Consider the following 18,103-nt stretch of genomic DNA (forward strand, 5'->3'; position numbering starts at 1 on the left):
AAAATGACATTAAATTCAACAAAATGGATAAAGTACTGGAAACAGACAAAAGCAAACCTACAATTCCACTCTTCCTCAGGAACATACAAGATATAGTTGAGCAAGTTTAAAAAAAAAAATAAAAAAAAAATAAAATAAAAAAATTTAACTCATCATTGCATGAACTCAATGACCTGACTGAGATAAAAAAAAAAAAAAAAAACAAGGATCAAGTAAGTATGCATCAGTGTATGCCTGAATGCAGTGACATAGAGATTACAGACAAGAATATAATGAGAAGGACAAGACAAATAATCATTTTCATTATTCATAAGATCATTTCTGCAGGTGCAGAAGGCTACAGGTGCCACAACAAAAGCTCATGAGGGTTGTGTTGGTGTGTGCACATGGGAGCACGGGGCTGCGTGCATGACTGTGTATAACAAAGAAAGTGAGACAGCTTTGTGTGATGCAGAAGAAAGGGTAATAAATATTGGCTGTGGCATGGTAATGTCGGGTGAAAAGGATTAAAACATGCAGACAAGGGAGGAGCCAGACACTAAGTACATGGACGGCAATCTACACACCTCGTTAGCAGAAATCTCTCTGCGATACATGTGCCATCAGGCATAATTTCCATTAAGAATTCATATCTGGAGAGTTTCAAAACTAAGCAGTGTCGATAAGTTTCATTGTGAATATGTATGAACACAAAAATGGATGGTTAATATACTCGTCCTTAGAAAACATCTGATATGCAAACACCTGAAAGATGATAGTGTAGTTCATTGTGTTTCCTTTCTCTTATATCACTGGTGCATGATCTGCTACCTTTTCTTATTTTGAGCCGGGAGCTCCAACTATTCAAACAGTCTCTGAAGTCTCCTTTTAGTTTATGGTTTTCTTCATATGGAAATATATAGCAAGAGTACATGTTTGGTAAATAGCATTGGACTGAACGTTTCAAATCTTGTCCAGCAGTGTTTGTTTCAGCCTCCTCGGTTTGCCGGGGGAATGAGAGCAATATTGTAGGATAAGAAAAGTCTCACCTGTCATCGGGTCTGAGGGACTGACAGTAGAAGTCGGAGCGATTGATGAAGAAACCCGTTCGCTTGACCACGTTCTCTGCTATCATACTCAGTCGGTCCAGTACATTGCACAACTTGCTGAAAAACAAATAGAGAAATGGGAAGGTCATATTGATACTTGCTCAAAAAAAGGGGATCACACAGCTTTGACTTTTGAAATATCCCTTTGTAATTTAAATACATTAACACAAGGCAAGATAGGTTAAATTCTGGGCATAGTCTTCCTAACAGGACTTTACCACAAAAGCACAAGTGTATCATTGCAATAGTGGACAGACCACAAAGCTTGGATTTTACATCAGGTTTTTAGGTAAACCTGAAAAACAGTTTAACTCATACATGCAATAGAATCAGGGGACTGACTGGAGGCCACTATTATGGCAACAACTACTTGACTCAAGGGATCTTGGAACTCTTGAATTCTACGAATCAATCATTTGAGTCTTTGATCCAAATGGGTCTGGAGTAAAAAATCTCAAGCATGGCAAAGAAAATATCAGAAATAATGAGAAAGTTGGAAAATTAATATTCTAAGTATTTACATTCAGAAGTATTCTGTAGCAACATAGATGGCTGCTTGGTATGGGTCTTCATTTACCAAGTAGTTGACACGAACTAGTGTTTTATAGTGGAGGGACATACTGTGGAAGATCTAGGCAAACAAAAAGATTGGTATCTGCTGTTGTATTGCACCTGTTGAATCTTATCTAGTTCAAACAAAACAATGAGTTTCCTCTTAGTTTATTTACACAAATTACTGACTGATGGCAGATGAGGAGATTTTTGTCTTCTTCCAAATGAGTTTGATATGCAACACTAACAAAATGTGCTTTAAGAAAATTGAGAATCACTACTTTGGCACATTTGTTCCAACCTCTTGGTATAGCGGGCCATGTCCCAGGCGATGTAGTCGATGCAGTGGTCCGGAGGCAGGAACTGATTTAGGTTGATCACAGCTGGGTAGAGCTCTTCGCTCAGAATCTTCTCATGTTTCCTTTTTTCACGTTTCTGTAGCAACAAAGAGATGTGCTGCAAGTAACAGGTATAACTGATTCTTTCATCAAAGAGCTAAGAAAGCATTATGTTAAGGTGGATTTATTGTATAGTCATAATATAATTCCATTTGCTAGGAAAAAGGTTCCATGAGGGTACGAGCAGATATTCAGATATGTGGCGGATGTATTCACCAAGATCCATTCATGTCTTCTCCACAGTCACCATAGATATTAAAAAAAAAAAAAAAAAAAAAAAAAAAAAAAAAAAAAAGCTGCAAGAAGCAATTTCCAGACTCTAAGAAGAGATGGACATATGTAGTGAAAGCAAAGTACTCAGAAGAGATGCTTCACACAGGCAGACCTCTCTGAAATATTTCTGCACACAGTCAAATTAAAGCTTGAAATAGCTGTTGTATTTGGAAAAGTGCCCCGTAACAGCAAAAATTTGCAAGTTTAAGAACATATATTGATGTATCAAACTTGATTTTGCTGAACGATGGCAAATTTAATTTAATAGAAATGCATACACTCATTCCTCGTGACCCATCACCCCACTGCCCATTAAGTTATTTCTCCCTGTACTCTCCCATTATGCCTTTATGACTGATTATCCCGGGTGATGATTGGCTCAGATGGATCATTTAGCAGCTCACATCTTCATTCACATGTGAAGCAGCAACCAGCCAAATTACCAGAGCATTTCCTCACCCATACAAGCAGCACATGTCACGCAGGTTATCACATATGTCACATGCTCTATCACACTTTCTAAGCACGGATGAGATACCGCAGGTACACTCCACGTGAACATACACTCACAAAAGCACACATGCACATATTGTTCACGGTATAAAGCACCATACAGAATAATCATGGTCATTGTTGTGTGAAAGTGCAGCTACAGATCACGAAAGATGAAACAGTCACATGTGCTCACCGGGAAGGTTTGTGCAAATTAAATGTCAAACATAACACAATTTGATAACAGAAAAGGAGTGGCGTGTGGACACTTTAAATTTGTTTTTGTTTTTTTTACACTTTTACTTTTTCTGTGGACAACCATTACGAGGACAAAATAAATTAGCGGTGAACAAATGATTGCTTGCTGGATGGCGTAGCCAACTGTTGGGTTTGTTAGAGAAATGATTTTAACATGAGGCAACTACTGTTGTTGTAGGTTAAACAAATAAGTGGATTAACACAAATTTCTAGAGAAAGAAAATTATAAATTCACTAGTAACAAGGTTGTTATTCATTATACTGTACATATACATGTCAAATTGTGTTTTAGCATTCTAAATGTTGCTTATTAATGCATTTCATTGCCTTTAGTTTCAATCAGGGGTGTAAAATTACAATTCAGATGGGCTTTTATAATGCAGCGTCCAGTCACAGCAGTGTCGAGTTTAGAGCTTCGCTTCTGCTGATCAAATCTAGCACCACCGAAACAGGGGCTGGTGATCAAATCACATTTTGTTATTTATGATACGAGTATTTTAAATCGGTTAGTTATTATTTATTTATTATTTCTAGTCTTAATTTCCTTTAATGTGTGTTAGTTCCATTTTGGGGAGATGCTTCTATTCCTAACAGGGTTGGTTAGTTTAATCTCCAGGAGAGAAAAAAAAGCAATCCCGAACATTAAAAACAAATGGACTGTATTTAAATTAGCCAGTTGTAAAAGTCATTCACATGTTTGGCCACGTGCGCTCTTACTCTAGCTCTGATACACACTTGCACATAACATGTGCTAACCCATAATAAATCTATAAACATATTACAAAGTTGGCAGAGTTGACAGGACCACATCGACCACTGTCCCCATCATGGAGAGATGGACTGCCATTGTTTTATGGTTAATTGCCAATTCCTTCCGCTTTCCGTCTCTCTGGGATAAGTGCAAGGATTTACTGTGTAAGCAGGAGGTCCCCTCCCTTATTCCCCCCAGTCTGCAAATTTCACATGGCTGTGGCTTGTGCCGACCTCTGAGGTCTGCGATTGGTCCTTCATCTCACGGCTCCCCTTGTGAGTGACAACGTGAGCTTGAAACCCAACAACAGAGTATACGGCTGTGTTCCCAACAGAAACTGTCTGCTGATGCACAGAAGGGGGAGAAGGGGGAGAAGTGGGAGAAGGGGGAGAAGTGGGAGCGGAAAAGTCAGTATGAAATAACTCATGAATCTTATTGCTTAATTTATCGTGCATACCCCTTAAGGTGGAAAAGGTTGAGGCATTATATTAGCTTTACACTATTAGTATACTTAATCATTTTTTAATATTTCAAGCCTTCTTTTTTTCAAAATCAGTTTTATGATTGATGATGATTTCACAGCAACATAATGTGAAGGGAAAAGGCGGAGAAAGTCAGGTGGGTTTTTTTTACAGCTGTGCACGTGTGCAGTGATATGTTCCCTTCCAACATTGTCGTGCGTGTGTTTTCAGAGTAATGCAAAAAGGAGATCAATATTCCAGGTAGCATTTCAACTGCTGGTAATCACCAACCACTAAGCAAATCTCTCATGACTATAATCACTCCACAGTAACAACTAACAGCCCAAATCAACTGAGTGCATGGCATATTACACATTCACTCACTGCCCTATTACTGTAGATAACTTCCTGTTGAGTGAATCCACAGGCAAGGCATGTTTCATCCAAGTATGGCTGAATTTTCCCCCAAAGATTCGCATCTGTTTCTTACATAATCAGCACACTGAAATGCCAGACCTCTAAATAAAGAGTCGAGACCGCTTTTTCTGATACAGATTAAAAAAAAAAAAAAAAAAAAAAATCCTTTGGTATCTTTTCTTCCCGTCTTCAATAATTTATTTTTCATCCTCATTTCTTTCAAATTTCAATTAACATACTACAGAAACAAAAAAGAATATTCATAGGATTACAAATTAAAAATGGAAAGGAGAGAGGAAGCCCATAAGGAGTACGCCGTTACAAACAAATAATATCTAAAGGCAGTTCAGTAATCAAAAATAAATAAATAAAATAAAATAAAATATAAACAAATGAAAATAAGGTCAAATCACCAACAAAGCACCACAGTTCTCCCATAACTTTTTGGTCTCACAAAGTCATACTAATAGTTGGTATTGTGATTTGATGATGGGAACAGAATCTACAACACCAGCATGTTTAAGTAGCTCTCTGTAGACATGACTTCCAATTTCTATTGCAGTGCTGTCCTCAAAGTATTCTGGAGACATTCCTTGAGCAAGGTGCAATGTGCTAATGAATTGTGGAACTCTGGGTACAAATTTAGAAGCTCAACGTATTTTGACTGTTCCACAATCACAGTGAATTTATTCAACAATTTCAGGCTAATAATAACTCTACATGTGTGTCACAAAATTCTTATCAACCAAAGCTGAAACGTTGTGTGCTTCGATACGGTTTAAAATATGGAAACAGGTGGTGAGCTGTAATTTTAAAGTTTTGTGAAAATTCTAAAATAAATGTTGAGTTGAGTAGCAAGAGCATGTGAACACCACATTCAAGAAGACTGTGTCTCTGCACTGCAATCTTCAGTGTGTAAAGGTTGGATTACTCCTGCGTATATCAATGCATTTGTTCATAATATTCAGTGTCAATGTTTTGATTTTGTCATCACATCTGTTCAGGAAAATGGGAGTCATTGTAAGAGCTGAAATGAGTATCTCAAAATGTGTTACCTTGACCAGGTTGAGGATGATGATAGGTGAGCCAAACCGCTGCAGCATCTGATCAAAATGGAGAGCAGCTACGTGGGCGTAAGGGTCAGCCTGGTCCACTAAAAAATAGAAGTGCTTTTGAATGTCAAATATTTAAGTCTTGAAAAGAATATAGTACTACCTGATGTAACCTAGATTATTTCATGTAGCTACAATTTACAGATGTTCTTTAAAGGCCTCATTTGTAGACTGTGTGGCACTGATGAGATTTAGGCCTTAGTTATCAACATTTGGTACTAAATGACAAGGCATTCTTTAATACTTAACAGTATCGGAGCGATTCTATCAAAGCTAAAGTGTCAAAGGCATTATTTTTTGAAAGCATCCTTACTTTACTTTTAGAGTATAAAACATTTGTACAGTACTGTAAGAGTTGTACTCGATTGTAAGGTCTAAAAACACACGAGCCTTTGGTCCTGCCCAGTGTTCAGTGTTTAATGTGTTCACATCAATTTTGATTCTTCTACTCATTTTTTATTTCAAAACCGCGTTTATTGTCTCCATTTGCCACTGATGCGGAGCTCCACACCTGCAGCCTGCCCCCAAATTAGATTAGTAAAACTGCCAGAACATTGATTTGAAGAAATAGGTCAGATATGTGCTGCAGTTCATCCCACAAATTTGCTTGAAGGAATCTTAAAATTGAAAAAAACACTATCTCACTGTTTCCAACTTCTCTCCTCTTCCATTTCATCATCACCTTTTAACAGTGCCCTGCTCACATGTCAGGGGAGATGAGAGTTTATATAAAGGGTTTATGTACTTTGGACAACAAGTGTTGATAATGATGTTGATGATTGTAAAAGAAAGTCACCCATTAAGGTCACCTCTCCCAACCATGACATTTGTCTACTTCAGCGCAGTCATAAATGCATTACATGTCTACTTATGTAACAATACGCCTTGACAGTCATGGCAGAGACGAGGCAATGAGCGATGGATGGTGTAATATGGACGGAAATCTGCATGGACTAATGCCGAGCTCAATCCGTCTCTTTGCTAGTTCGCTGACCTACATTTGACTAATAGATGTCCTTCTATGCAACCAGCAGTGTATGCATGTAACCAAGTACATTCATTCAAGTATTGTACTGAATTAGAAATTGGAGGTACTTGTACTTTACTTGAGTATTTTTGTTTTATGCAAATGTATAATTCTACTCCACCATCTAAGGGGTAACTCTTGTACTTTTGATGCCACTACATTTGTCTGACAGCTTTAGTTACTTTTCAGAATACATTTTTCATACAAGGACAAACTGGGGCCACACACACACACACACACACACACACACACACACACACACACACAGAGAGAGAGAGAGAAAGAGAGAGAGAGAAAGCTAGACTGACAGTGTAAGGTTTGGGCAACATTTGGGAAATGTCAGATAAGGACTGTCTTTAAGGATCAAAGTTGGAGCAGGATGATGAGGTAAGCTGATACACCATTTTAGGGACACACTCAGTCCCTCGATCCCACACAGGTAAATGTCATCTAAGGATGAATTAAAGGGCAAACTGGAGGGAAAAAAGATTATAATTTAATATTGGCATTGCACACATGCAAGCAACAGTGTATTCCTGTGTACACACACGCACACGCGCACACACACACACACACACACACACACACACACACACACACACACACACACACACACACACACACACACACACACACACACACACACACACACACACACACACACACACCTCCCTCCGGGCCTGGTTTTGTGTTTTTATCCTGCCCATAATGAGACGGGAGATACACAGATGAAAACCAAGAGGTGGTTGTCCTGACATCACCGACTTCTTTTAAAAAAAAAAAAAAAAAAAAAAAAAATTTCTTTGTGCTAGTGGTTGAAAAGAATGTCTCCAGAATAAAACCCCTCTCTGCTGTCTCAACAAGGTTATTTCTAGTCCTGGGCAGGGAAATATAGATATTATGGAAACTCTTCTAACAAAGCCCTGGGCTGCTTTGCCAACTTGTTATCATTTCAATTATAAATGATATAGAGCACCTAAAGCGTCAAGTCAAAGTCAAAGTCAAAGATGATATCAAGTATACCATGTTATTTCTGATACTGGACAACAAAGAAAGCTGCTAATGTACAGGAGGATATGAGGTGTAAAACAGTGGTCTTACATCGTATTGGAGGCTTTGGCATCATGGTGGAAATGTCCTGGGACCAGTAGAGCGGGACAGAACCTCTCACCTGGACGTATGAGGAGTAACTTCCTGCTGTGAAAGACATAACTGAGGCGTCATGGACGATTTGTTCAGTCTCCACCTCATTTGCCACATCACCCTGAAAAGAAAGAGGAAAAGCAAAGAACAAGGTTGAGAAAACAACTTCCAAGGTCAAAAATGGACTCTAAATTCCTGCATTAAAACCAACATGGATTAGAAACCCATCAAGTCCTCAGAAAAAATTAAACCAGGGAGGATTTAAAATGCAAACAGCAATGAACATTATGTTCATCAGGAGATGAAATCAACATGACTGAAGAGTTGAAAAAAAAAAAAGATTAATGGAGAAAAGCAGTCATCAATAATATCAAATGGTACAAATATAAAATGTATGAATATATAAAAAAAAGTCTACTTCATTTGTAACTTCACACAATTGCTGAAAAATGTGAAAATGTATGCTTGTTCCTAAAGTTCCTCCTCCTTTTTACACAAGAAAAGATGCAGAGGCTCAAATGAACCCCCTGTGATCAACCTGAGTCATTTCAATCATCCTGGTGGTCATCAGCCCTGCCTCCACTATCTATTCTTCCCTGTTGCCTCGACAACTGCTGTACCTCGCAGTTGGCTCCTCTTTTGAGGAAGCGGGTCCCGGCAAATTTGCTGGAGCGCCTGGCAAAGAGGGTGACATGAACCGGTCGGCCGTAGATCAGAAGCTCTGAAGTTGGTGGGTAAAGGAGGAATAATGAAAATAACACAACACTGACAGCATCACAATGTGTGTGTAAATACAATTATACTACCAGCAAAATACAGAAGTTTTCATTTTTAACTTTTTATCTTTTATCAGATTGTGTTGTTGTTTTTATACACCAGCCAAGCTCTCGCAATGTCTGTTATCCATGAAAATTTAAACATTTTCTTAATCCTGAAACCATTATTATATAAATGGTGTCTTATATTTCATGTATTTCAAAAACAGTGATGAAAAGAAAAAAAAACTAACTGCATAAAACATTACAACAAATTGTTGTATTTGTGTTAACAATTAAACATTAAAGAGATTTGTGATAAGATTTATCCAAGCAACACACTAATATTTCTCCATCAGCAAAAACATGGTGGCCATAACAAACAATCGGTCCCTAAAAAAAAAAAAAAAAAATCTTAATTTGTGTATATAGCGTAGTACAAATTATGGTGATATATTTATAAGAAATAATCCAGGTGGTCCCTTGTCTTGGATTTCCTTTTTGTACACAGTGTACTTCAGAGTCTTTCTATCTCCCATTTTTATTTTTGCATTCACCTGATCAGCGGAGTCTCCTCTTATTGCACCCATTGACCCCGTTATACGCCAAGAAAAACAGTACTGAAGGCCAAACCGCTTCCAGGAATTGTTTAAACTCAAAGCGCCCACACCCTGCCACTGTGGCAGCACACTGCCTGATAAGACGCTGGTGGCAGCGTTGACTGTAAAGTGCACCTCAGCTTATCGGCGTGCTGCGCTCTTACTATAAACACAGGCGTTAGACAAAGACAAAAACACGAACGCTGCCATACAAAATATAAATAAAAATAAACTACCAGAAAAAAGGAGTAACTTCTTTCTGACTGAATAGTAAAAAAGGCAACAAATTATACACTTTTTTAATGTGATTTGTGCAAAGGAGACATGGTGGTAACTGAAATCTGAAACCTGAAACTAAAGCAGATTTTTACCCTCATAAATCAGCCTGAAGCCCTTTTGCAGCAGTAACCCATGCATCAATACAACAAAAGAATTTCAAAAATCCAGGGGAAATTATTCATGTAAAGCCAATTCCCTGAGATGCAGTCAGAACTTCAAAAGCAAAAGCTGCATAAGAAGTGAAATGTAAGGTTAAAAAAAAAAAAACATGACAATAAAAATGTATGTATGTATGCAAACAAATCACAGGGCTTTTTTACCAAAAAAGAAACCCCATGTAGCTCATCTGACTATTATGCGCAGTGAGCTTTTTCCGTGCATTTAACAGATGGAGAGACTATGCAACTGCCAGTGTTTACATACCTGATAAGTATTGCTTAATGCCATCACACTTGTTTTGCTAAAGCCCTAAACAAACACAAATGGCTTCTGAAGTTTCAGGTGAATCACACACTCAGGCTCAAAGTGTGATCAACGTGCTCTGATGGAGGCTGAACACAGCTCAACAAGTGATGCTGAGAGACGAGTGTTGAAAAAGGATGAGATACAGTTGAGACTTCTGTCAGCATTGATTAGTTATTCTGATGACCCACGAGTAGAAGACACGACAAGGCAATATAGTTTGTATGAAGGGGTTTTTTTTGGGTTTTTTTACATCGACCTATTTAAAAAAAAAAAACAACAACATAGCAACACATGCCAGTCACAAAAGCAACAGCCAAACAACTCTAAAATGTTCACGCAGAACTGACTTAAAAATGCTCAAAGGATACTGGACTGGCCACAAAAGCCGTGGATTATATACATAAGCCAGCCATGATGCACAATGTCCTTGACTCGCTCCAGCAGCTTTCCGTTCCACACGTATTTGTGGTACGGCTCAGTCTGGAGGCCATTAACCACTGTGGTGGAAAAATAGGAACATATAAAACCTCCGGATCATTTTACTGAACTAGGATCAGTCCAATTTATTAGGTAGAAAGCAGTTAACGGAAAAAAGAAGATTAGTTAAAGTGACGCAGACCATGGTGCACAAGCATATTTAGAAACACTTGTATAACACTGATGTAACTGGGATGATGCTCATGTTACTGTATTACAATGCATATATGACAGAACTCATCAGTCAAGGTAAATAGATGTATTTTTCAAATGAATTTGTCATGATCTTCTCCAACCAAAATTAAACAAAAGAAAAATGAGGAATACTGATTCACTTCTGCTCACCTTGGGTAGGCAAACCCTCCTCTTCAAAGATGTCAAAGCAGTCCTGCTTGCTCTGTGTGTGTACCTCTTCCTCAGCAGAGGAGGCTGCTGATGACCATAGTTCATACGGTCTTTGCAGCAAAGTCAGGTTGTACTGGAGTGAGTGGCTCAGGTCATAGCTGTAGCTGCAACGTACAAAAGCAATATCATAGGAAACAAGTACAGGCTGTATCTCATCATAATGCATCTAAGATTTAGTACCAGTACAGAAATAGAGTGACAAACTGTTTTTCTGTGTTTTACAACCAGAAACATCAAGTGTAGTTCATGTCAGACAAGGTGCCACCAAAAGGTGCTAACTTTTGTTAGACTGAATATGCATTTCTAAAAATGATACATGCAAAATGAAACTGAGAAGATCATTTTTCCTGACAGTAATGCAACTGTATGTTTTTTGTTTTTTTTTACCTTTTCATACATTATACTGCAAAATGTCTGCAGGGACTGTAATGTAAATATTCAAGGCACTCAATACAATCTTCATGCTGTGTGCATGCTGTGTGCAGACTTCTTGGAATAACACGGGACATTTGTCGAGTCAGAAAAGAAGAAAACAAAGGACGAATGAACTGAAGCCATTTTCAAATGTTACTCGGTTGAGCAGAGCATCATCACACAGGTTCAACCTTGTGTTGTTTGACATCTTGAAATCAAATTGTACAATGTCTTTTCTTTTTTTCCATATGAACCCTAATAAGCATTCAAGTGCACATAGTAAATACACAAACAATCATCAAATCAATGTTGTAATTAAAAGATTAAACAACTCTTTAAAATCTCAATGTTGATTGAAAAAAAAAAAAAGAAATGCTGGATGTGAAAAGTCACTTGCTCTTTGGCACATGTCCTAATTTTCTTCCAGATCTCATTGACGTCAATTAAGAAATGTATTTCAAAGTATCCGTCTAACTGGGCTATAAAATGATGTATTTCAGAAGTTAGAAGGCAGGTGTGGAAAGCCCCCTTTAAAGATAGAAGTATTTTAGTATACTTCAAATTATACCAGTAATGTATGCCATTGTTCCCTTTTGTTGCAGAGAACAGAAACAGAGAATTCATCTTACCTGAAGTAGAAATTGCTTGAAAGGTCCACATTTTGAAAGATCCGCACATATCTGTAAGAGGAACACTCAGTCAGTCAAACTCGCATCTTAAAGTTGTGAGCCGATTCCCAATTATGTAGTTCTCTCACATCTGAAATGAAGACGGACTAGAGACAAAGATTTTTGAGGCCTGAACTCTAATCAATGCTGGAATTATCTTCAGAAGGACCCACCAGAAAACTGATCAGAAGGAGGGAAATCAGCAAATGACACCATCACGACTTGTGGAAAACATAGATTGACTTTGTATTTCCGGAGAGAAGTGGAGGCTTTTTGAAAAGGAGTCTATTGGAGCCAACCTCTTATACAGGGAGTGTGTGATAATACTGACATCTTATACCTGTACTGCATGAGAGATAGATGAAGCTCTTAAATGGCACCCTTTCAATTCTAGAAAGGAAAGAGTTCATCGGGAAGAAAGGAAGATGATACCTTGCTTCATCAGGGTGTGTAACTCGGACCGAGTCATTGGGGATGTAGATCATGGTGGTGTCTTCAATTTTGTAGATGGAGTGACCACCAATATCAGCCATCTTTCTGCGCTTGGTGATCAACACGATGTAGTACCCCTCGAGGAAATGTACAAACCCTGTCAGGAGTGGGGGGGGGGGGAAGAGGGGGGGGGGGGGGACACAATTAAAAATCTTTTAGAATAAGCAAATCAAATGCTATTCGGTTTCAAGTAGCCTGTACTCCCTCCTCACTACTGAAATAAGTCGATTTGTAGGTCACCCTTTCTGTTGGCTGCAAATCAATCAATTTCAAAATACTACCTATCTGAACCAATCGGTTAACTCTTACATAATTAAAAATCTGACCCAGAAAGCATCATGCAACATAGTCAATTATTTGCTTTCAGTTCTAGATGAGCCATTTACTCATCTGTGACATTCAACACATAATACGGTCAATGTCTGTATATTTTTAGTAACGTCTAACGAAGGTAAGTAGTTTATGTAAGTGTGCCTGATACACAATAGCTTTCTTTTTTATAAAACTATTCTGGTAACAGATGCATTGCGTGTCATAGATGCAACTTTGCAGCTGAATAAGAAGTCCTCATCCATTTGGACTATTAAGAATTACAGACGCCTTGGTATCATTGGGTCGTCAGCTTGCTAGTGAGAGCGACGAGGTTCATATCATGCCTCCTCATGGAAAGACAAGGCTACAAATCCAACTGCAAGGTTGAGTGTGCGACTCGGGCAAAGAGAACCGTTGTTCAATGTGTTGTGTTGTTACAGATATATTTTTAAAAAACCTGAAAAAAAGAGTGCCTGATGTGACATCAATTATACTGCATATTCCCCCTGAGGGTTGAAGTATATCTTTTTTTTTTTTTTTTTTTTTTTTTTAGAAATGAAACCAATGAGGCAGTTGCTCTGCTAAAGTGAACACATAATATAATAATTGGTCATTTGTCAGATTCTCTTATCCCACTTGGTACATTACTGTAAACATTTTAAACTATTAGCCTGTCTGTTAATCTATTTGCCAAATGGCAAACAACATGTAGTGGGCTTCATATCATTTATTCTTTAATTCTCTCACTGGTTTTATGGGGACACATCTAAAGGATTTAAGGTGAGCTGCTGTGTCCAACTGTTAAAATGTGGTATCTTTCACTGCATGTAACTGATCGACTAAACATGAGCTGTATCCTTGTATGAGAACAAACGATACTTCTACAGCTCACAAAAATATGTTTTCTCGTGGTTTTGCTGACTGACTAATCCTGTGTTGGTTCACTGTTTCTTCCCACAAGAGATGGGTCACACTGACAAAACTGGAAACTGGAAAAGATTAAAAATATACTTACAAAATTGATACTCATTATATACTGTAATAAGAAAAGTGCAAGGCAAAGGTCTCTCAGGACAAACTGTATTTAACATGGCTGCATCCTGCTTTTATTTCATTTAACAGCACAACAAAGATGTCACGGGATAATAAAGCATCTCATTTATTTAAGCAGATGTCTAAGTAAGAATCTGTCTGTGTCAATGTGACCAGCCCATCCATTGCCAAGTATTGTTACAATTATTATTTATTTACAGTGGCAGGCTTAATGAATGCAGATGATCTGCCCACCCTTTGGCTCAAACATGAAACATCCAAACTGTTATATATCAGCGATATTCAATGTCAAAGCAAGATGGACGGATTAGAAGATCAATGGGAATACATCGAATTTACATGAGATTTTGTCAATTAATGGCTACAAATAACTCTTAGACTTGCAACATTATGTTAATATGTATATTAACACGTGCAAGCGTGCAACATGTGGCCCGCGGGCCATAGATTGAAGAGGCCTACTCTATACATTACTGTATGATACAAAGTCCCGTGAAGATGAATTGAGCAATCATGAACTTTGTATTGGCGGTTTTTGAGTGAAAAACCTCCACAACTAGCCAATGAATTGTCAGGAAATTTGGTACAAACATTCAGCTCCCAAATTTCCTATTTGGCATCATCTAGTCAACATTTTTATTTTAGCTTTGGTTATTGACCAAATACCTGCAAAATCTAATAACATGCCCCTGTGCTTGGAGGCTAAAATAACTGTCAATCATCAGGTAAACATTATACCATCTAAACATTAGCACATTACATTTGTCTCAAAATTTATTAATTATTTGCAAAAGCAGGTCAACACAAGTAAGTAATGCTTTGGAAATGAGCTACATTTTGCTAGTTGCTATGCCAGTGAGGAGGGAAGTGGAGGGACTAACACTCACCAACAATGCCAAAGGCTGTGACAGCCCTGGACAGGCCGGAGGAGCCCTTTTGGCCAATCTTAGTGCGATTGCCCAAGTCCAGGCGGCCCAGCAGGTCTCGCACCTCTTGCTGGTTATACACATGCTACAAAAGGAAAAAAAAACACACATAGATAAAGTACAAATAGTGTATATAGGCACAGAAAAAAGTTTCAATTTCTTTATTTTTGTGCATAGTTTGCCATTGTTCATTTAACCTTTCAACAAGAGCAGAAAACAGAAACCATTTCTTTCTCACAAGAAAAGTCAAACTTCACTTCCAGCCATTGACACTTGTACAATTGAATTCTTTTGTGTGCAATAATAAATGAATTGCAGGCCCTGCTTAATCAATGGCTCCAAATTTTCTACAAAACGGTTTCGATTGGTCCTAAGTACAGCAATTAAGCCATAAATGGATTAACTGCAATCCAAACTGTTTCTGAAATATTGTAATGACTAAACAGGAGCCGGGTCTGTCACTGGTCACGTTTAAAAAGAAATAACTTTGCATGCTGGTTATCTGAACAAAAACCATCTCATCCATACAATAAATTCACAATTAACACTTAGCACTGCAGGCCCATCAGAGAACTGCAGCATTGTACTTTTGTGTGGAATTAAATGCATTCTTCCACAAAGTGCAATATGACTTATACTTATCGTACTAATCTGATTGTTTAGGCCCTTCAGCTTTGTGTATAGTCTTGTGTAAGGAGGTCTGTGGATCCTTTTATTCCATTGTGTGTGTCCCGGCAACACTTACATGTGCACGGAAAGAAAACGAAAGATGTCAGATTGTTTCCAGCTATAAAAGTTCTCTTCCCCACTTCTTCATCATCGTCGTCTCAAGCATTCACATGCTCTTTAAAAAAATACTATACATTCATTGCCAATGAAATGAGAAGCAAACACAGTCAGTGTAATATCTGCAGGAATGAGAGCGTGGGGGTGATGGATATTTAGTCACGGATGCTTTATAATAGCAAACACATCATAATCATAATCAGCCACAGCCTGAATAAACAAATCAACAACCAGCTCATAGATCCTGGTAATGAGCAGTAGAGAAGAAAAGGAGGCGCACTCCGCACTCATCAGGTAAGATGTCATCCACAATACACTTGGGACAGGCTGAATGATTGTACAATTTCCCCCACAGGCGTACTGTACCGTATTACATATGCATATACACGGGGACTGTATCCAGTCTGGAGGAAACTCTGTGCTTACCTTATCATCAATTATGACCAGGTCTTTGGGTTCTGTGCGGTCAATCTTGAGGACTCTGTGTTTGGTCTGTGCCTGATTGCTCCCAACCAAAAAATACCTCTGAAAAACATAAATAAATTATGAATGCATCGCGAGCTACAATGCATTTGGTACAGATTATCAAGTAAACATGGAGGTAAAGTTAAAAATGAATATACCAAAAGTCTGTGAAATTTTGCACAAAAGGTATTCAGGGCAGATATACATCATATGTAAGAACATACGTTGGCACCTGAATGCGTACAGTCTGGAGCACATGTGAGTAGAGCACATATTTGATCACAAGTCTCAATTGCAATATGTTCCTTGTCTTCCTTGCACAACTGTCATTATTTTTCTCATACTAGTTTTCAGTCCAGTGAAGAGCGTTAAATTGGAACATAATGTATCAGTACAGTCCGCAACCATCAGAGCCACGTTGTCCTGTTCCAACCTCTCAAAGATCCTATGAAGCCCTCTTTGTCTGCAATAGATAAGACAGTCTGTGTATCCACTGTTAAATGGCCTGACAGAGGTTCAATAAGAAATGATGCAACTATGACAAATGGTTTCCTGCCTTATTCTCTACATGTTTGTGACTAGTGATGACAGTCAGCAATGCCCTCTGTTCACACCTTCATTTTAACACTGATGTGACCTCAGTTGTTGAAAGGAACTTTGAAAAAAATAATACTGAAAACAACATACATCCCCACTTTCCTTTTCATGACAGCAGTAAAGAAAGTAGGCTACGACAGGTAGACGCACCTAATGTTGTCTCTCAAGTGCACATGTTTATACCAAAATGTGTTCAAACTTTGTCCAACCTAAAATATTGTCATTTTGACTGGCAAAACGTAATGTAATTGAGACTGGCTAGACAATTATGATACAATACTTTTAACTGATTCATGATGGCCATGTCTTGATACCTACAAAAGGAAATGATCTCAAACTTCTGCTGCCATCCAGTGTTAGCTGACAAGTACTCACCATTCAATCACAGTGCGCCATCCCACTCAACCCTCATGTTTGCAGAGCTGATTTTTTTTTTTTTTAAATGATTTTAAAATGTTTTTGTATCGATGCTAAATTAGAAAATCCAGCAACACTAGAATTAACTTTTTAGAAGAGGTGATAGATTAAGGCTGTTGTACTTGGGAGCTTGATTTAAAGTCCTTTAGTTGAAATAAAGCGTGAAAAATGTGTATTTCCCTCATCATTTTTTCACACTAAGCACTTTTGTCTGTGGTAAATGGACTGATATTAACCAGCAATCGTCATAGGAGAGCCAAATAGAAACCGAAAGAAGATGCAATGCAATTCATAGAGTGTTTTGCACTCTTTCAGAGACTGAAAGTTTTAGAAATGATGTTGTGTTCATAACAGCATTAAGAACATGTCAGACTTACTGCTCTGGTTTCGTACAGAATCATGCTCTGGATCCCACTGATGAGAGCTGCTGACTGAGGCATCTTTAGTCTCGTGTTCTCCAACAGTCACAATCCAGAAGAGACAACGGTAGAGGAGCTCCACAGCGAATACAAACACAGTATGTAAATCACCAAAAAAAAAAAAAAAAAAAAAAAGCATACATATATCACTCCAAAACGTCTCAACGTGTGCACCCTATCGTGGCCCACAGGACTTCCTGGCTAACATCCCTCACCATTAGATTAGCTGCATCGACCCAAAAAAAAAACCGTATCCATTGATGACATTATGCATCTCCTCTAGCAATTAAAACGATTACTTTGAACGTTGTAGTTTATAACTGTACCAAAAACGTCTGTAACCTGGCCAAGTATTATCAGATAGCACGTAGGGAGCATGCAACATAAATTTGTTTGAGTCAGGTGACTGTCACGAACGACGTCGACTTGTCAGCTGGTACGGTGCCTCGCAGAGTCCAAAAACCCGGCGGAGCGAAATGCGATGAATAAATGGTTCCAACTTATTATCGTGTGGTTCTTTTTAGTCAAGAGCGGCTTTGGGTGTTTATAACTGTTCGTAATTAAAAAAATAAAAATAAAAATAAATAAATAAAATTGTAAAT

General features: G+C 38.2%; 1 protein-coding gene across 3 annotated transcripts in view; it reads right to left on the reverse strand.

Annotated features, from left to right (window-relative positions):
• fig4a (FIG4 phosphoinositide 5-phosphatase a) overlaps window positions 1–17,908 on the reverse strand; it is a 42,195-nt gene extending 24,287 nt beyond the window's left edge. For 2 of the 3 annotated variants that reach the window (XM_069158237.1, XM_069158235.1), the window contains exons 1-12: window positions 17,460–17,908; window positions 16,030–16,128; window positions 14,779–14,902; window positions 12,467–12,623; window positions 11,996–12,046; window positions 10,893–11,056; window positions 10,439–10,567; window positions 8,593–8,693; window positions 7,931–8,093; window positions 5,746–5,843; window positions 1,942–2,075; window positions 1,029–1,145 (exon numbers count right to left, since the gene is read on the reverse strand). In XM_069158237.1, the coding sequence (XP_069014338.1) occupies window positions 1,029–1,145; window positions 1,942–2,075; window positions 5,746–5,843; window positions 7,931–8,093; window positions 8,593–8,693; window positions 10,439–10,567; window positions 10,893–11,056; window positions 11,996–12,046; window positions 12,467–12,623; window positions 14,779–14,902; window positions 16,030–16,128; window positions 17,460–17,522 (1,400 nt within the window). In that variant the 5' untranslated portion in view covers window positions 17,523–17,908. The remainder of the gene's footprint in view (window positions 1–1,028; window positions 1,146–1,941; window positions 2,076–5,745; window positions 5,844–7,930; window positions 8,094–8,592; window positions 8,694–10,438; window positions 10,568–10,892; window positions 11,057–11,995; window positions 12,047–12,466; window positions 12,624–14,778; window positions 14,903–16,029; window positions 16,129–17,459) is intronic. The other variant, XM_069158236.1, reaches the window with a different exon arrangement.
• Between the last annotated feature and the right edge of the window lie 195 nt (window positions 17,909–18,103).

This window comes from Embiotoca jacksoni, unplaced genomic scaffold (assembly GCF_022577435.1).
Source record: "Embiotoca jacksoni isolate LCO1_2020_lvr unplaced genomic scaffold, fEmbJac1.0.p SCAF_23, whole genome shotgun sequence".
Classification (NCBI taxonomy): Eukaryota; Metazoa; Chordata; class Actinopteri; family Embiotocidae; genus Embiotoca; species Embiotoca jacksoni.